At 44.3% G+C, this 21,128-nt stretch overlaps 1 protein-coding gene across 4 annotated transcripts in view; it reads right to left on the bottom strand.

Moving 5' to 3' along the window:
* The window catches only part of sgcg (sarcoglycan, gamma), an 807,130-nt gene that overhangs the window by 390,023 nt on the left and 395,979 nt on the right, over positions 1-21,128 (bottom strand). For 2 of the 4 annotated variants that reach the window (XM_038818379.1, XM_038818380.1), the window contains one exon: positions 1,306-1,500. In XM_038818379.1, the coding sequence (XP_038674307.1) occupies positions 1,306-1,497 (192 nt within the window). In that variant the 5' untranslated portion in view covers positions 1,498-1,500. The remainder of the gene's footprint in view (positions 1-1,305; positions 1,501-21,128) is intronic. The other 2 variants (XM_038818381.1, XM_038818378.1) reach the window with 1 other exon arrangement.

Below are 21,128 nucleotides of genomic sequence, written 5' to 3' on the forward strand. Positions count from 1 at the left end.
GATCTATGAATAGTTCCTGCCAAGGCCCAGAACTTGTTTATTTCAATTGGTTCAGTCAAAAAAAAGGAGGATTTTCTCAACTTGGGTACTGTTTATTGGACACTGCCGTTCAGCTAGAAAACTGAATCATAACTTGGAAGAAAAAATCGTTATCGTTGCTCTAGACTTTTGGGGCTGGATTACCACCTGCTCGGAGCATCAGAAAATGGCATAAATCCATACGCATTGAGGTTGCCGACCAAGAAGAGAAGATCATGGAAGGGCTGTAAATCGGTGGCAAAGCAACTGAAGCAGGAAAAAGCTAAGATTTTCTTGCAAATCATGGAGAGCACTGCAATTATAGCCCCCAAAGGTGTTGTGGTATCTTTTGGCCTCAATCCAGTTTTTCACAGCATAGTTCTGCTGGGAAACATGCTGCTGTTTACTGCACGGGGTCAGTCGTAATGATTACAGTCACCTGGGCCTGGCATAATTATGCTAAAAATGTTCCCGATATCTTTAGAATGGTATTCCTGCCACTCAGTGTAAGTAGCAACTGGCGGTTCAGAAGCTCCAGGATGAACGAACGCCGTGGGAATAGTTTGACTGCCTAGCCAGTATTTCAAAATGAAGAACCCCTAAAGTGCTTAGGCGTGTAGCTCTTGTTATTGTCAATCTTTGATTGGGTCAAGGATTTAGCTGTGAAGTGTGGTACTGCTGGAATAACAATTCTGCGGACTTATTTATTATTTATTGAATCATGTATATAAGCCATCCAGAAGACCTTGTGAATGATGCTTAAGAACATTTTTACATTACACCACTTGTCACCTTACAGTTACCTGAATAACCTCTAACAGTCAATAATATCCCTCTTAAGCTATTATTATCACCCTAGTTTTGCATATCATATTATATTCACATGTATTACATACGCTTTTTGTGGTGTATAAATTTGCAATTGATGTGTCTGAAGCTGGAGTAAATTCCAGTACTCAGAGGGATGACTATTGTGATTTGAGCAGCTGACATTTGCAGTCACCCTTGTACTTTAGCTGGGTAGTTTATTAATCAAATCAGTTGTAAAAATGAGAAGACATCAAGAACAATCAAATCTCACAGAATGAAAAAGTATTAGAAAATACGGAGGCAAAGACTGAAGGATAGAAAGTGATGGAGAGACACAGCCGTGAGGAATGAGAAGAGAGCAAGAAAGAGATGACGTGAGAAAGATTAAGAATCTCTAATCAGCTATTTAACAAGGCATTTTCAATGAGCATGTTAAAAAAAATTATATGAATGCTCGTAAACGTAGATGACACTCACTGTAGAAAACCACATCACTTTGAGAATCCAGATTGTTAATGCAAAATTCACAACCAGGATGATAAGAAGCAGCAGCACAAACAAATAAAGGCAGCGCTTCCTCCAGCCATAGATTCCAATCTTGTAGACATATTGGTTCTCTGGCCTCTGTAGGCTACAGCCTTGTGTTGTCATGTATTGTTCCCGTACCATCTGCTGGGAAAGGGAGAGAAGGGAAATTAGTAACGTCCCATAACCAGGCAAAAATATTTCATTTTCAACAATTACTGTGGATTATAAAATTGATACAACCAAGGTTAAAATAACCAGGGCGCAAAATGGTGCACGTCACCCAAGTTCTGTTTTGTATGAAAGGTCGTCACACGGACAGATCCATCAGTGTCAGGAAATTGGCAAAATAACTTCTTAATAAAAGACAAATCAATTGCAGGTGACTATCAGGAAGAAAATAACACCCATAATGTATAATGCATCAGGCATAGAATTCCCCAGGCACTCCATTAATAAAAGCTTTTGAGTTATGCGGGGAGATTAAAATTTTGTTGGCATGGTCTATTTATCAACACCAACAGCAGGTAACATCTGTTTCAATGCTTCCCGAAGCAGAAGCAAATCAAGTGTCAGGAAGCTGGGCAATTCTGCAAGCCCTAGAATTGCATTCAAGCCAGGTGACTCCCAGCAGACCTCCTATCCACAAAAGCTACACAGCTTTCTCCTCTGCTCTTTTCGCAACAAGATTCACTGTCTGAGAACTTAATCAAATAAAAGCAGGGCTCTAAATAAGGTCTCTTTATAAGTTCTGCGTCTCCACAAGGGAGTAGTGCTTTACTGTGCTCAGCACATACAATTTGACAAACATGATTAAATCTCTTCACTTTTACATCTGAATTACACCAACCTGCTAAACAACTTAATTGTCAGAATTTGTGCTGCTAAGATCCGCGGCCTCTCTCCCCATTAAACTCCAGCTGTGATCACTTCCACTGTGTCTCCATGTTCTCTCAGGGTAATATGCTGGGAAATTTCAACCTAACTCGAAAGCAACTGATTCCAATTAGCCCAGAACCTGGATTTCCAGGACCTGGATAACCCAGAACCTGGATTTCCTGGCATCTTGGGCTGAGTTTTTATCCTGAGACAGAGGCAGATCTGGAAGTGGGCACGGCAACAATTTCACACTACCTGCCAGCCTGTTCCTGTTGCCAGCCTATTTTCAGGCTTCTGGTGGGAGCTGACTCGACCCACTCACCAGTGATGCATTGCCAATTGGGCCAACAGAAGTACAAATTGAGAGCACTCTTCACACGCCATCTGGAAAATCCTGATCTGGCCTATAGTGGTGGTGGTCTCCTGGCAGCAGGCCAATGGTAGCTCGGGTGGGTTGGAGTAGGGTTTTATTTTCCATAGGTGTCATCTTGCAAAGCGCCCAAGTGTTTGCTGAGATTTGCTGGGCTACAAGGGGCACAGTCAGACCATCTTACGATGGCCAGAGTTGTGGCCGCAGTATATTTTGAATAATTTCCAAGTCTTTAGATGGCACCTCCACCTTGAGTTGTCCTCTCAGTCTCCCACCTATAGTCACAGTGTCCAGGTAGGGCGGCCAACCACCTTGACCCTTCAGCCCTCCCATTGATTCTCCTAGCTGCTGAGCCCACCCGCTGTCCTAAAACTCCCACAGGCGGCCTCTTAATTGTCCCTGCAACAAAACTTCCGTTCATTGTTGGTGACTGCCACTATTTTATCTGATATAAAGTTGATGTTAAGTATTAATGAGGTTTAAGATAATTAAATAGTCAGTGCTTTATTTTTGATCCACTGCTGATTTTTTTTTAACGGCAGTCTATTTTAGGTTTCGTTGGCGCGATTTAATGCCCCAAAAACAGTCCGGTTTTGGGCCTGCAGCGCCGAGAACGACCCCGTTATGAAACAGGCCTCTGTTTTTTTTTGACTCGGCGAGGAACGCCCGCCAAGGTTGCACTTACCTCACTTCCTGCATTGACGAGCTCAGCTTTTTAAAATGCCGCCCTGATCTCTCGCCCCCTGCTGGACTCGCCACCGTGGCCTTTGGACCTCCCAATGTGCCAACATACGTCCTAGAGGGTCCTTGAGCCCCCCTCACCCCATCTCTTCAGGACAGGATGCCCCAGGTATGGCAGCCTGGCACATAGGCACCTTGGCACTGTTTTCTTCAGAGGGGATGTTGATTGTTGCAGGGTGATCCATCTCTCCAGAAACAAGACTTGCATCAGAGGAGAAGGCATGTAGAGTTGAGATAGTCTTGAAGTCACAAATTCCAAATTCTTGTAGTTTGCAGTATAGATGAGGGCCAGAGTTCTTTCTGCTGCCACCAGCTTGATGGTAAGATGGTATACTGTGCAGGGTGCTTACCTGGAGCTATTTTTCTCTTCAGAGGTCAAACAGTAACTGCCTGAGTTCAAGTCCACAGGACAATATTACAAGTTCCAGCAGCTTGGGGGAGTTCATGTCTCCCACTACTGCTCCTAGATGTTGAACAATTGGTGGAATTTTGAGATATTTAATCGGAATCAGGATTCCTTTTGTTCTTGGTTACAAGTTGACTAAATGAGGCCCCTGGTTGAAAGCCATTGTGTATTGGAACAGGTAACACTTATCCCATTAGCACATGATTGGAGACAAGGAATTGCAAACAGTTTTATTTTTATTTTCTATTTTTATGGAAACAGGTTTGAAGTAATAACTGGTCATAGACCATTGGCGGGTTTGTTCAATAATCCACATCGAAAACTATTGTTTGAACAGAGCATTGGCTACTCAACTAAAAGAGAACAAATTCCACTTTGAGTAGCAGGCAGGCAAGCTCAAACCAGTGGACTATCTTTCATGATGTCCGTTACGAACAGCCAATCCGTCTAGTCACAAGGAAAAAGTTGCTGAACAACATCTTAACTACTTAAGCCCAAATGTGCTGCCAAAGATGTTAAAACTAGCTGACATCAAGACAGCAAAAAAAATGAGGCGTTTAAACTATGATGACTATGGAATTGCAAAACCAGAAAGATGTAACCAAGAGAACATTTACACACAAAATTGCTCATACGCCAACGTGTTCACAATGATTGAAATAAGCTCACCATTAGAATAGTATCTGATCTTAGGTTACCCAACTGCATTGTCATTCCACACTCATTGAGGGAATTGGCTGTCAACACAGCACAGAAAGGTCACCAGGAAATTGTCAAAAACCAATCAACTCCTTTAGCAAAAAGGTATGATTCAGCTGGAATTTGCTGCACATAGAAGATAAGTTAATGTTTACCATGTCAAACAATCACAATGTCAAACCTTCATGGTCCTCTCAAGATGTCTGAACTACCTCCAAAAGTATGGATTGAGGTAAGCATTGATTTCAGACCTGCCCCCTGGTGAATATCTGCTGTCGCTGATGACTACAACAGGTTCCCAGTCATTGCAACGGTTCTGACAACATCACAAGAAGAGCCATCACAAAGATTGACCAGATCTTTGCCTTGATTGGAATCCTTCAAAGGGTGAGAATGGACTCCCATTCAACAACCAATGAGGTCAGTTAATCTAGTTTCATTCTTTGAAATACCACACCCCATTGGCCAAGAACTAATGGAGAAGTTGAGAAATGTATGTGCACCTTGAAAATGGTAAAACGTACAGCTACAACTGAGAGCAAGTCATGGAAGCAAGAGTGTCTCACTTCCTTCACAATTAGAGCTCCTCCTCACTCTACTATTGCAAAGCTTCTACTTACACTGGCCAGACAAGAGAGAAATGGGCACCTCAACTGCACTCCAGGTTTCCTTTCTCCTCAAGGAGTCAGGCAGGGGCCCTCAGGCATTCAAAGGAGGAGCGTCAGGTGGACACCCTGGGGCCATCCAACCAGATGCTTCTGAGAGTGTGAAGCTGCTCCAATTCCCAATAGCTCCAAATCCACAGCCTGAGGAGGGTGCACCTGCAGGAGACCCAAAGTTGGCTGGGGCCCTCCTGGCCCTAGTCCATCAGAGGACACAGAGGGCACAGAAGTCAGCAGGGTGCCTCCACCCTTGCTGTGGATGCATCACGATGTAGTGGCAGAGTAAGGAGATTTAAGAAATACAAGGAGAACTAAGGGGACATGGGTGTTCACAATCTCTACATAATTTATACACATATAAATATAATTTGTTTCAGTCAACTTCTCATCTAGTGTATGCTTCTTCTACCTGATGAGGCGTTCTGTGGTCAGTCAGGTTTTGTAGATTACGCCTCTCCTTACGGATGTTGCATTGTTTGCTTCACATCTATGGTATAATGCATTACAGTGCCTGGCTGGTCTCTGCACATTATAGATATAAATGAAGCCTCTGCCTCAAAGAACTTGGTGGTTGGGCAAGACATCTACTTTAGAGGTTCATATAATGTTGCCTTATGAGTTAGAAGCTAGAGGCTGCATAAGTCTCCTGATACTTCTGCACTCAAAGATCCTTGATACCCGTAAGTGACTCAGGATGTACAAGTTGTCGGAGCTCCCTTGGTATCTTGCACAAAACTGCAAAATCTGCTTCTGGTTTCTGCACATTGAGAGATTGGAACACTTTCCTGTTGATTAGCTGCTGCCAGGAATTCTTAGCATCACATGAACGCCGTTTGTGGCACCGTGCACTCATGAGAATCTGGAGATCACTGCAAAACCCAATACTTTGGCAGCCTGGCTGGCTTTATCTAGGGAGAAGTGGACATAATTATGCGCCTGGCTAAAGAGTGTGCCAGTAACCTCTCGGATGTATTTGTGAGAAGCTGCTTGAGAAATCCCACAGAGATTCCCAGTGGAGCTCGGGAACAAGCCACTTGCGAAGGGGCTCAGAACAGTGGTCACTTTGAGAGCCACTGGCAATGATGACCTGCAAGTCCCAGCAGCATCAACGCCTCTCAGAAAATGTGGCATACGTGAGCCACCATATCCATAGACAAGCAAAGGCACCTACAACACTCTCTCACTCGTCTGGAGGAATGAGAAGTGTATTTGGTACACCCTTGGTCATACCAATTGCCTCCACTCAATGGATCTATCAGTCTCAGCTTCAGAATCTTGAGGAGGCCCTACTCTCTGAATACGCCGTTTTTCGGGGCCTGGAGAATCGGGGAACCGGCACCAGTCCCGATTCCGTGCGGGGAAATGGATTCTCCGCCCTGGAGTTGGCCGCAACTTCGGCGTCGGGGTGTGGAGGATCCAGCCCCATGTTTTCTTGGCCCACTCACCATGGCACGCACAGCTGGCGGGACCGTAAAATGTTCATTGTCGATAATGTTCAGTGTTTTGAAAAATGCAATGTTCATTTTGTTCATCTGAAGCTATCAGATGCATTTGTACCAGCAGAGGGAATCTGATACAGTCAGGAGAAGCAGTTTTAATAAAGGAAGACATTGGGATTCTCCGGTCCCCCAGCCGCTCATTTCTTTGCCATGTGCCGTTTGTTGGTATCCTATCTTCCAGCAGTTTTTCAATAGGATTTCCCATTGTAACCACCTCATGCCGCCATGAAACCTACTGCTGGGATGGGGGGGGGGGGGGGGGGGGGGGGTACTCGCGGCGGGAAAAGTGAATCACAACGACAAGAGAATTACGGCCATTGCTGTTCATGCAATTTAAATTCCGAGTATCTCAGGCTGTTTTTGGCCATAAGAAGTATACATGAGAGTTGGACATGCTAATCATCAGTCTGAAATTTCTGATCAATTCTGGTATTGGCATGGGTTTGTTCTGGTAATGCAGCATTGCAAAGTGCACCCTCTAATAATGTCATCTGCAGGCCTGAGGATTAAATCTCCAAAGCTGCCTTCTATGGTAAGCTGCAGTCCGGTATCATATCTGAAGTGTAGAGATGAATTACTGTGAAGATACATGAAAGGCCACATTGAAACCTTAAGATATTAACTTCAGTGTGTGGGAAGACCTGGCCACCAATAAATGGCACAATTGCAGCAAGTTGGCCAGGTCTGTCTGAATGAACTTGAGGTTGAGAGGTTGCAAGCTGTGGCTGCCAAGCGGCTGACACATAGGGCAACTCATCTACTGGACACATCTGGTTTCCAAGGTATATGCAGCCATGTCTATGGGTTGAGGACTGGATTTGCTCCCGTCAGTGCATCCATAATAAGAGAGGCTTTGCTGTCAATTCAGCAGAAGGCTCCATTCTCCTGTAATATGCAAAGCGTAAGCTTATCTGTACATGATGTACCTTGAGCACATCCTGGATTTATGAGTTAGGCTCAGAACGCAGCAGTTTGCATTTATTTCTAAAGTTTAATTTTCTTATTGTCAAAGGAAAAGTCAAATATAGAACTTGTACCTGAGTTTATCTAAATATGAATAAAAACTTAGAGAGGTTCAGACTGTTTAATTAAAAAGTCAAATGGAAAGTGAAAGCTGAGCCAGATTTTCAGCTTGTTATTGAACTGGATAAGGGATTTGGCTGAGGTTTGACGCAGGTGTCATTTGCTCATCCTTCCTGTGCAAAGGGAAACATTCCAGAAACCCAACAGTTAATTTACCAGATCCATCTGTGGTTTGGGTTCTTTTGTAATTTAATTACTGAATATCTAATTAACACACGCAGTAGACGAACAGCACAATGAAGTCAAATACTATTGGATTGTGGCTTTGTTAGAACCACATCATTTACACAAGAAACAAAAAGGAAAACTAGGCATCAGGAGTAAATTGGTCCTCTCTAGGGTGACTTTTAAGATCAGTTTCTATATTCACAGTATACCATTTACTCTAACTATATTTTTGTTGAAACATACCCTCTCATACTCCTGATTCCCTCTATGCCCCAGATATCCCCATGGTCCTCCAGGTGCCCATGTATCCTCCATTTCCACTCACCCAGTATCCAATATGGACAAATCTCAGGAGCCATATAATAACAAGGGCTAGTCTTTAAAATGGGCGTGAAAAAAATTAATTTCGACCTATCTACCAGAGCTGTCACTCGAACATACAGGTTTTCATACTGAGAGGAACACTGCAGACCTATTGAAAAAAAATAAAACTCAAGTGGTCATTCAGTTGCATAATGAACAGATATTCACACCACATCAATGACAGATAATTCTTCAATAACCTCTTAAAACTGTCAATCAAAGTATATACACAATCTCTTGCTGAACTAAATGGTTCAGCACTGTTTGATACTCAGTCAAACATTCATAATGTGCTCAGCTGTCAAAGCAAACCATTACAGCTCCAGACAATGGAGCCTACTGAAATTGAAAAAACAGATGTCTCAATCTTTTGCAAAGCGGCACCAGATGGTAAGGTCAGGTACTCTGCAAAGGCCACAGGCATCACTCTCCAGAAAAATGTTTATTTATAGCTTGAGAGATCCTCTGGATCCCTGGATCCTCTTTCCAAAATAGTTTTATATTTTCACTACTTGAAGGGTTTTTCTTTTGGAAGTAGTTTGAGAGTTTATTAATTTATTTATTCTTTGAGACCTTGCACATCACATTATCAGTGTAGCATTGCACAATCATTTGCAGTAAATCAGACCAGACAAAAATGTCAGCCAAACTCATTTCCGAAGAAGAGGCATATTGGACACAAAATATTAACTTGTTTCTCTCCCCACAGATGCTTGCAGACCAGCTGAGATTTTCTAGCACTTTCTTTTCTTTCACAAGCAAAAAGCCTGACTCTATAATTAATGTAAAAGAGTCTCAACAAAAGAAAAAATTGCAGAGATCTGCATTCATGGACATTACTGACAAATGTGTTTCACTCTGTAAATGTATTCTTGTGCAATATGAAAGGTTTGAAATTAGTTTCTTAACCATATCAAGTGTCTGAGTCTCACATTAATTACATGATGTAACAATGATTTAAAACAACAGTTGGAACTAAGTTATTTGTGACTGTTCTTGTTCAAGTATTTCCGTTGCTGTGCGGCAACCTTCATAGCTGTTGCAAGGACAGAAAATTAGTGTCCAATTTACATGGGCCAATTGTAAATGTTTTCCTTTGATCTATTTTTATTGATACCATTTCAATACTCGAGTTGCAAAACAGTAATTACCACAATAATGAGTTGGCAGGTCAGCCATTGAAGCAGAGAGCATAAATTGGTTCAAGAGGTAATTAGATATGTTCCTGGAGAGGGGAGATTGACAGATATGGTAAAAAAAGTGAGTAGGTAATGTTGAGGTCCATCAAAGAGAAATGCACTTGTCATAGCCTTTTACTGTCCTGAAAATTCTTGTTACACCTTTTATGTTATGTTTTCCACCTTTTAATGGTTCTCAGAATTGAAAGACTTTCTTGTTTTGAAATTCTGTGCTTCATTTAGCCAAAAGAAAATGAAGTGAACAAAATTGACGTCTTGAGGTAAGGTAAGAGCTAAAGAGTAATTATAGCAACTGACACTGATATTAATGAAAATTCCTGGCATTTGTCTCTTGCATGCCATGATAGTTCATAGTTGTTAATGGACAAAATATGCATTCTCGAAAATGCATTAAGCTTGATAAGCTTTTCCGTAGTTTGCCATGGGGTTGGCTAAAACATTTCCTTCACCTTTCATTAAAGTATTCAGATTGAAAAGTCATTTATTGTAATTTAGCTAGCTATTGCATTGGCTAATATGTCACAATTCATGGAAATTTCAGATGTCAATTTTAAAAATTAAACCTGGGTTTGTAGTGAGATAGGATTTAATACTTGCAATTTGATAATATTGTTATCTTTGCTATAATAAAGGAAAATACATTGGAACAATATATTTCAATGATATTAAGGGCATGAATTTTATTACTGGGGAAAAATGAAAGGAAAATGTCAGAAATTCATTCATGGAAACGCTTTTCACATTTATTGTGCCATATTTTGTACAATATGAGGACTGGAAATATTCTGCAGATGACATTCAAAGTTAAATAAATGTTATTTATGGTTTATTGACGTCAATGTGAGAAATCTCCAGTTTTTTGTATTTATATTTTAGAAAAAGCTTATCAAATGGTCATCAGAAAATCTTACCATGTCATTACAACGTTTATCACGGATATTAAAATGCATTGCAGGGAACTTGGAAGAGAGCAGAAACACCCTTGGACTGAGGTGGAACTGAGCAGCACTGCAAGTTTCTCAAACTATTTAAATAAACTATTTTCAGACAATCTAAATTCCTCGTCAGATGTTGCTGTCACATTCTGACATGTTGGAAATGGTAGCCTGTGCTCAATTAGAAACAGCAGGAATATTGCCACTTTGTATTAATATGATGATTTGAAAATCTTTTGGGAGAAAATAATTTTTAATAATGGGATGTACAGTTTTTTCATGCTGGAAGGCTACTGCCAATGCAAGCATTAAGGCTAGTCAGATTTAAGCATTAAATACAACAGTGGTGTTTGCTAACCTAGAATGCTGAAAGACTTTTAAAACCATTATAGATCATCTGAGATTCATTACAAAACCACTCTACTTTATGATGAAGATTAAAAGCAAAAAGGTGCGGTAGGTTTCGGAAGACTCTGATTATATTAGCCCAAGGACGTTGGAGGCTGAAATTGAGCTGATTTATTTCCAAATATGTCCTCTGAAGTACTGATTTTTGGATTCTGCTGCTTCGAGGCATATAAGTGTAACGAGTCACAGACTCCAAAAAACATTCTCTATATATCAATCAATGGCTGATTATCACCCCGTGGCACTGAGAAAGATACCAGCATTAGATTTTGAGGAGGGGACCAGAATTTGAAATCTATCTGTTCCGAACACCAAAGCCATTCTTTCAAAGCATTTCAGAGGCTACTTGTAACCTAAAAGTTTGCACTGTTGTCAAATTTCTGATACTGCTGCCATATTGCACTGAAGACATTAAATGAATGAAACACAGGCAGCACGGTGGCGCAGTTGGTTAGCCCTGCAGCTTCACGACACGGAGGTCCCAGGTTCGATCCCGGCTCTGGGTCACTGTCTGCGTGGAGTTTGCACGTTCCCCCTGTGTTTCTGTGGGTTTCACCCCCACAACCCAAAGATGTGCAGGCTAGGTAGATTGGCCACGCTAAATTACCCCTTTGGAAAAAATGAATTGGGTACACTAAATTTATTTTTATAAAAAGGAATGAAACATGTCTTCATATTTCTGCAAACTAAAGCATGAAGTCCGGTGATACCATTCAACCAGGCGTCCTCGGGGTATTCACCCTCTCGTACACCGTAGCCCAACCTTTCATACTTAGACGGGAAGTTCTGCATACGTTCCAATCCCCAAAAGCAACACTCCAAAATATATCACCTACCTCCCCAAATCAATCTGAGTCAAAATACTGCACTCCAGCAACAAAGAATAATTAGGGGGCTGTTTTTGATCTGCCCAAAACAGATCTTTTTCAGCATCATCTAATCATAGCTATGGGCAACTTAATAAACCAATGCTTCACAGCAATGCTTCGAAGTTCCCATCGCAAGTGTGACTTTTTCATAGGATACAGTTAGTTAGTTTAGGGAGCGCATATTGGATGAATCACGGTGCATGTGAGGGACAGTAAGTTTAATTTAAAGTTTTAACAAAGTTTAATATCTGGTCCTGTCCTCTAAGCTCAATCTGGTATGTTTCTCAGTGGAGGAAATAGGGGTGGTAATTGCAGATAATGAAGCCTGCTGGACGGAAGATAGCTCATGTTGTTCCTCAACCACAAAGATTCAGCCTTTCAGCGAGAACTAACCCAATCACATGGCACTCCCACATGCACCTCTTCTGTCTCCCAAGTTCCGCGACTGACTAGGACACCCAAATCAATCCCCAGGCACGCGAGAGAGGGCAATGCCTCAACCAACTCCGGGGGCTACCATCTTTACTGGAAATAGAACTAGTGCTCTGTGAATGTCTGGCTGCCATCAGTAACCCTCCTTCTTCCACAGACAAAGGTCCAAGCAGCTTGCCAACCCATCCACTCATTCACTCGATATCCATTAACATTTTGCATATCCAATTAAAATCTCCCAGGTTGCTTTCAATGGTCACCAGGAGATAGATATCAATTCTGATAGATTCCCAGTCAATCCTGGAGGTTGGGAACAACAGTGCCTCCTGCTGCCAGAGAAGAAAGTCTTCCACTCACTTTGGAGGATCGCCCCCTATCTGCAGTGGAGTTAACTGTTTCAGTCTGGCAGGAAAGACCATAGCAGCTTTCCCACTCAAACACCAGCTAAAATTTAAATTGATATAATATGATCCATAAATTCATGTGGCTTCTGCCTGTTTTAGGAAGGCTCCTGATCTGAGTGGCATGGTGGCGCAATGGTTAGCACTGCTGCCTCACGATGCCGAGGACCCAGATTAGATCATTAATAATAATAATCGCTTATTGTCACAAGTAGGCTTCAATGAAGTTACTGTGAAAAGCCCCTAGTCGCCACATTTCGGTGCCTGTTCGGGGAGGCTGTAACGGGAATTGAACCCTGGTCTTGTTCTGCATTACAAGCCAGCTGTCTTAGCCCACTGTGGGTTAAAAAAGGAAATTGTGCCATGAAATCAATCGGCATTAGTTATAGTCATTGATATTTCACATTGAAACTCATCATTGGTCACCTTAAATGTGTTGACTGTCAGAATCCTTGATCAGCCTCAAAACAGGCCAAGAAAAAAGACAGCAAGCACTCCCAAAACCTCCACATTATTTATTTAGAACATAAAGTAAATAGATAATGACTACATCGGTGCAATTTCAAGCAAGTCATCAATAACACTGAGAAAGCCTCTTGCCATATTGGGAATTTTCCTGCAGGAATTGATGCCACAAATATTCAATTCAAACACAGATACAGTGGGCACTGGGGAAGGACATAACAGCTGCTACTGTACAAACAACTTCAAGGTTCAGTTTTTATTTTGGTTTTAATTAACCTTCATCTACATTTAAAAATGTTGGCATCACCAAGTCATTGTTTGTTCTGTTGGATATTCCTGGATTGCAAGACCAGCCAAATGCTAGACAATACCAGATGATAATGGTACAACAACATTAGTACACATTAAATTCAAATATTGAGTTGCACAAGGACAGATTTTTAAAAAATTAGCTGTAAACCGTCGCTCAGAAGGATTTTGTTTTTCAACTGCAACGGATGTACCACGCATGAGCAGGCACTGCCCCTATGTGTTTCAAAATGACAAGTTATGGGTGAGTGCCCTTTCTGTTTGCCCTTATCCTGACCTCCCAAAATGAGATTGGTACATCGATGTTCTAGTTGCTGTCATTTTTAAAGGGTCCTTCACCAGAACAGTCAGATGTTTTCCATTTCAGCTGGTAGGCATTTTGATTCTGCAAATCGACTTCATTTGAAATCGGCAATGCCATAATTACCTGGTTCAGAAGGGCTTCCTGACTCTGATGCAGAAAGTTCCAAGCTTCAACTTGGAATCTCCTGACACCAAAGCTGAGGAGAATGGTTAAGAAGAAGAAAATATATGTTGTATATGTTTACATATTAATTTATTCATGGTTATCCATAGAATCCCCACAGTGCAGAAGGAGGCCAGTCAGCCCATTCTGCGCCGACTCTCAGAAAGAGCACCCTACCTAGGCCCAAGCCATGCCCTTTCCCCATAATCCTGGCATTGATTATGGCCAGTCCACCTAACCTGCATATCTTTGGACTGTGGGAGTAGCATGGTGGCACAATGGTTAGCACTGCTGCCTCACAATGCCAGGGACCTGGGTTCAATACCGATCTTGGGTAACTGTGTGGAGTTTGCACAGTCTGCCCAGGTGCTCTGGTTTCCTCCCACAGTCCAAAGATGTGCAGGTTAGGTGGACTGGCCATGCTAAATTGCTCCTTAGGGTGGGGTTACAGGAATAGGGCAGGGGATTTGACCTAGGCGGGGTGGTCTTTCGACAAGTCAGTGCAGACTCGATGCACCGAATGCCTTCCTTCTGTACTGTAGAGATTTTATGATTCTATGAAACTGGAGGGCCCGGAGGAAACCCATGTAGACATGGGGAGAACGTGCAATCCCCACACAGCCATCCATGGCCGGAATCAATCCTGGCGCTGTGAGGCAGCAGTGATAATCACCGTGCCACCCTTCAAGCTACAAGTTAATCTGTGTTGTTGGTGTGATTTATTCTTTCATGGGATGCAGGTGTCATTGGAAAGCCAGCAGTTGCTGACCATCTCCAATCGCCATGGAACTGAATGGCTTGCCAGGCTAATTCAGAGCCAATCACATTGCTGTGAGTCTGTAATCACATGTAGGCCAGAGCAGGTAAGGATAGCAGATTTCCTACCCCAAAGGACATTTGTGAACCACATGTTTTCTCATACAATAATCATTGTTAGCTTCACAGTCACTATTACTCAGACTAGCTTTCAATTCCAGATGTATTAGGTAATGAAATCTCCATCTTGAATATACTCAATGATTGAGCCTCCACAGCCCTTTCGAGTAGAGAGTTCCAAAGATTCGCCACCATCTGAGTGAAGACATTCCTCCACTCTCGGTCCTAAATGGCTGTGTCACCTGGTTCCAGACCTCCCCAGCCAGGGGAAAAATCCTTCCTGCATCTAATCTGTCGAGTCCTGTAAGGATTTTGTATATTTCAATGAGATCACCCCTCATTCTTCCAAGCACTAGAGAATATTGATGTGGAGATGCCGGCTTTGGACTGGGGTGGGCCTGTAAAGACGTAATTACCTGCAAAGACTCATCTTGCATCATTGACTTTGTCTATACATGTGTTTCTGGAACTCACCTCTTCATTCACATGAGAAAAGAGCTGAGCCCCGAAAGCTAGTGATTCAAAACAAACCTGTTGGACTTTAACCTGGTGTTATAAGACTTCTGACCAAAGAATATTGGCCCAGTTTCCTAAATTTCCCCTGATAGGACAGTCCCACCATTCCAGGGATTATTTGATGCACTCCTTCTATGGCAAGTATATTCTTCTCCAGGTAGGGAGTCCAAAGCTGTATGCAACAATCCCTGTGCGGACTTCCAAGTCTCTATACAATTGTGGCAAGACTTCTTTACTCATGTATTCAAATCCTCTTGCAATAAAGGCTAACATACAATTTGCCTTCCTAATTATTTGGTGCAGCTGCATGTTAGCTTTCAGTAACTCATGAACAAGGACATCCAGATCCCTTCAGCACTTTTCAGTTTCTCACCATTTAATAAACATTTCTGTTTTTCTTGCCAAAGTGGATAACTTCACATTTTTCCACATTGTATTCCATCAGCCGTGTTCTTGCCCATCACTTAACCTGCCTCAATCCCCTTGAAGCCTCTCTCTCCTCACAACTCAGATTTCCACCAAGTTCTGTGTAATCAGCAAACTTTGCGATTTTAGATTTGATCCCCACATCCAGTGAATAGCTGGGGCCCAAGCACTAATCCTTGCGGAACTCCACTAGTCACAGCCCGCCAAACTGGGATCAATTGGTTTATTGCTACCTTTGCTATCTCGGTTTTCTGTCCATTAACCAATTCTCAATCCATGTCAGTATAATACCCACAATCCCATTTCCTTTCATATTTACATATTCTAGTGTGGGACCTTATCGAAAGCCTTCTGAAAATTTAATTCATCACATCTACTGGTTCACCCTGATCCATTCTGCTAATTACATCTCCAAAAATCTTCAACAGGTTTGTCAAACAAGGGGCGCGATTCTCCCAAAACGGGAGAAATCGTAAAGCTGGCGTAAAACCCGGGCGGGTTTTACGGCAGCGCGCCCCTTCCCGACCGGGGACCGATTCTGGTCCCCGGTCGGGGCTAGCAGCCCGACGCCGTAGGCTCCGGCAAGACGGGCTTAACGAAAATCGTTAAGCCCGCTTGCCGGAGTTAGCGCCGGCTGACGCGTCTAATGACGTCAGCCGCGCATGCGCAGTTTGGAAGCCTCCAACCCGCGCATGCGCGGGTGACGTCATCGCGTTTTTGCGCAAAACCCGCGCATGCGCGGGCCGGGTTGCCCCTCAGCCGCCCCGCGAATGGATACTGCGGGGCGGCGGAAGGACAAGTAGTGCGTGGGCATCGGGCCCGCTGCCCGCGATCGGTGCCCACCGATCGCGGGCCCATGGCACCCTTGGCACGGCCGTGGTACGGCCGTGCCAATCAGTGCCATGGTTATTAATAACGAGTTAGTCACGCCGTTTTTACGAACGGCAAGACCAGGTGTGTTTGCCGTTCGTAAAAACGGCGTAAAGGGCTGGGACTTCGGCCCATCTAACAGCTGAGAATCGCTGCCGGCCGTAAAAAAACGGTGGCAGCGATTCGGGTCGGGACTTCGGGGGGGGGGGGAGAATAGCGGGAGGGCGGCAAAAATGTCGGGAAGGCCCTCCCGCTATTCTCCCACCCGTCGTGGGGGGCGGAGAATTTCGCCCAAGGTTTCTCTTTCACAAATCTGGGGCGGGATTCTCCCCTACCCGGCGTGACGAAGGGTCCCGGCGTAGGGGAGTGGCGCCAACCACTCAGGGGTCGGGCCTCCCCAAAGGTGGGGAATTCTTCCCACCTTTGGGGGCCAGCCCCGCGCCAGAGCGTTTGGCATCAGAAGACTGGGGCAAAAAACTGGCGCCCCCGGCAGCGGGGCTGGCCGAAAGGCTTTTGCCGGTCGGTGCATGCGCCGGCGGTGACGTCAGCGACCAGCTGCCGCTGACATCACCACCGGCGCATGCGCGATGTGGGTTTCTCTTCCGCTTCTGCCATGGCGGAGGCCGTGGCGGCCGCGGAAGAGAAATAGTGCACCCAGGGCACTGGCCCGGAGTCTGAGCGGGGGGCCCCAATCGCGGGCCTGGCCATCGTGGGGGCACCCCCCGGAGTCCGATCGCCCGCCGCCCCCCCCAGGACCCCGGGGGCCCGCTCGCGCCGCTGATCCCGCTGTTACAGAGGTGGTTCAAACCTCGGCGGCGGGAGAGGCCTCCCAGCAGCGGGACTTCGGCCCATCCGGGCCAGAGAATCACCGCAGGGGCCTCGCCGATCGGAGTGGCGAGATTCCGCCGCCGCCACTTCCCGGGTGGCGGAGGATCTCTGCCACGGCGGGGGCCGGATTTTCGGCGGCCCCAGGTGATTCTCCGACCCTGCTGGGGGTCGGAGAATTTCGCCCCAGGACTCTGTTTAATTCTATCATTATTTTCTAAGCGGTCAGTTATCACATCCTTCATAATAGCTTCCACCATCTTCCGTACTGATGTCAGGTTAACAGGCCTGTGGTTTCCCATTTTGTCTCTCCTTCCTTTCTTCAATAGTGGGGCTACATTCGCTACCTTCCAATCCATAGGAACTGTTCCAGAATCGATAGAATTTTGGAAGATAAGCCCCAATGCATCCACAGCCTCTTTCAACACTCTGGGATGAAGATCATCAAGTCCAGCAGATTTATCAACGTTCAGTCTCATTAATTTCTGCAGTATTATGTTTTTTACTGTACACGGCATTGACTTTACTTAAAAATTATTTTAAAAGCCCTCAAAAATAATGAGGATGAACTCTTTTAAATGCTTCAATTGCGACCAATAATTTGCCGCTCCATCTCGGATCTGAATCAGAGGAAATTCAAATATTTTACTGAGAATACAATTAGCGTTTACTCTGTCAATCAAACTCACTGACATTTTGCTCTACCATTTCTTACTTATCATTGTCAGACTATGACACTGAATTTGGATATAACATCGCAAGCCTGGCAAGCTATGTTTTAAAAATTAGTTTAGTATTGATATTTCGATTGGTTTATTCCTGTCAATGAGATTTGCTGATGTTCTGAAGGTGATGGCCTGCTTTGCCTGCTGTTCCTGAGGGATGCCTCTGATTGGTCAAACCTCTGGAGTGCTGCCAATGGATGATTGCACAGGGACATGATTAGGCTGCTGAGATAACTCGGAGCACTGCTGCATTCTAGCCAAATGTTGAGAGCCATTTATACTAACTACATTCTGTACGCAAAGTCTTTTGTGTCAAGCTAATTCCATGAAACAGAAAATCATTCCTGCCCTATGGTACAATACAGATATCAACTTCACATTGTATGAAAACCAAGGGTTAACTTCGGTATGGTTATCTTTTATGTAATTAGCCCTCTAACTTAGCAATTCAAAACCTCTGCAGCAAATGCCATACATAAAAAATTATTGTGGCTCATTACTAAACTAAAAAATATACAACAGCAGCAGTTAAATTGTGCTAACATTGGGCTTTAAGAGGTCAGACCTGACAGTTCTCCTTGCTGAATATTTGTAATCCCCAGATAAAAGCTTAGACGTTTCCAAATCAGCTTTGAGTCATTTTATGCCTAGCTTAACTATACTTGATACCAAGATATTTGTCATTGCCTTTTTTCTGTTCCTCTCTCCTACTGTCTACAGTATTTAAATTACCCACACATAGAAACATTTGGTCTACTCCGAGCCATTTAAAAATAACCAGAACTTCATTCTCTCATATTTATCTTCAAAAAACTTTGGATCTCCAGAAAATACCTACAAAAGACCTTGTACCATATCCCCACAACCCAAAGATGTGCAGGACAGGTGGATTGACCTCGCTAAATTGCTCCTTAATTGGAAAAAAAAAGAATTAGGCACTCTAAATTTATTTAAAAAAAGAACCTTGTACCAGATTGAATAAGAATTGCTTACATGTGGGGCGGGATTATCTGTCCAGCAACGCCGGAATTGCAAAACACAATTGGGCGAGGATCGCGTGTCAGCCGAAAATTGAGACTGGCGCCAGTCATCGCATGGAATGCCATGATCCGGTGCCTCGACAGCTGTGTCCAGGCATGAATTGCCATTGCTGCAGCCTGCAAGGCAGCCATCTTGCAGCACACATCACTGTCTGCCCACTGTGGCCCATGGTTGTGCAGAGCACCACCTGCCGTTTGGGTGTCCCATTCGAAGGCCGCACCCCAAGGAGCCCACAGACCCCGCTCCCCACAACCAGGTGCCACTCTGCTAGTGGGGCACCATAGGGCCCACCCAAGGGGTATTCCCACAGTAGATCTCACGGGAGAGCGCAGGACAGGGGACATGGAAGGGCACAGGACAGGTGCCACAGAGCATACCACTGGCATGGGTAGCGCTAGCCATCGGATGTCCTGCCAGCAAGGATGCGTGCTGGGGTCATAGGATTCCCGGTGCTAGGCAACGACAAAGCCAGGGGTGTGATGAGGAGGGTGAAGTGTTTGTGGGACTAGTAGGGGTGGGTGATGGGATGGAGTAGGTTGCGGGGGAGGAGGACATGTGGGGGCAGGGGCTGTAGCACAGGACAGGTCTACCGTGTAGCCCGTTGGACCTGGTTGGGCATGGGGGTAACTGCCATGCTAACATAAGAACATAAGAACTAGGAGCAGGAGTAGGCCATCTGGCCCCTCGAGCCTGCTCCACCATTTAATGAGATCATGGCTGTTCTTTTGTGGACTCAGCTCCACTTTCTGGCCAGAACACCATAACCCTTAATCCCATTATTCTTAAAAAAACTATCTATCTTTACCTTAAAAACATTTAATGAAGGAGCCTCAACTGCTTCACTGGGCAAGGAATTCCATAGATTCACAACCCTTTGGGTGAAGAAGTTCCTCCTAAACTCAGTCCTAAATCTACTTCCCCTTATTTTGAGGCTATGTCCCCTAGTTCTGCTTTCACCCGCCAGTGGAAACAACCTGCCTGCATCTATCCTATCTATTCCCTTCATAATTTTATATGTTTCTATAAGATCCCCCCTCATCCTTCTAAATTCCAACGAGTACAGTCCCAGTCTAACCAACCTCTCCTCGTAATCCAACCCCTTCAGCTCTGGGATTAACCTAGTGAATCTCCTCTGCACACCCTCCAGTGCCAGTACGTCCTTTCTCGGGTAAGGAGACCAAAACTGAACACAATACTCCAGGTGTGGCCTCACTAACACCATATACAATTGCAGCATAACCTCCCTAGTCTTAAACTCCATCCCTCTAGCAATGAAGGACAAAATTCCATTTGCCTTCTTAATCACCTGTTTCACCTGTAAACCAAATATGTCTGCCTTTCACCCCCTACAGAGAATGGATTTCAGGATCCAACCACGAATGATTGGCATATACCAGGCAGCCGCAGCCCTGGCAGATGCCATGAGGCTGTAAGAGCAGGAGTTGCTCAGGGAGGACCCTGCAGCAGCAGGGCGTGCCCCAGAGGAGCAGAGGCCAGCTGGTAAAGATGGGGAACCAACCATCCAACAGGCAAGGAGGAGGTGGGAAGACGGTACCACATCAGGCTTCTTGTGTTTTTTTTTCTTTATTAATTCATGGGATCTGGGCGTCACTGGACCAGCATTTGTTGCGCATCCCTGAGGGCATTTAAGAGTCAACCACATTACTGTGGGTCTGGAGTCACATTGCAGGCCAGATTAGGTAAGGATGGCAGATTTCCTTCCCTAAAGGACATATGTGAACGAGATGGTTTTTTACAACAATCCATAATGGTTTCATGGTCGTTATTAGACATTTAATTCCAGATTTCTTTATTCAATTCAAATTCTATCATCTGCCCTGGCGGGATTTGAACCCATGTCCCCAGGGTAATGCTCTGGAGGCACTGGAGAATTGCGATTTGGCGTGAAACTGCCACAATTCCGGAATCAAAACTGATAGTCTGCCCAATCGTGTTTCCTGATCCCGGCGTTAGCTGATGGTAGATCCCACCCAGGGTGTTTGCAGATGTTCCTGCCCAACATGTTCAGCAAGATTCCAGCCAAAATCCCATTCCTGTCATTTCTCTCAAAGGTATGGATATGTAAGTTGAGCCAAAATTAAGGATTCAACAGGTGCCGGGGAGGTGGGAGTTAAGCCATAT

Source organism: Scyliorhinus canicula, chromosome 14, assembly GCF_902713615.1.
Source record: "Scyliorhinus canicula chromosome 14, sScyCan1.1, whole genome shotgun sequence".
NCBI classification, from domain to species: Eukaryota; Metazoa; Chordata; class Chondrichthyes; order Carcharhiniformes; family Scyliorhinidae; genus Scyliorhinus; species Scyliorhinus canicula.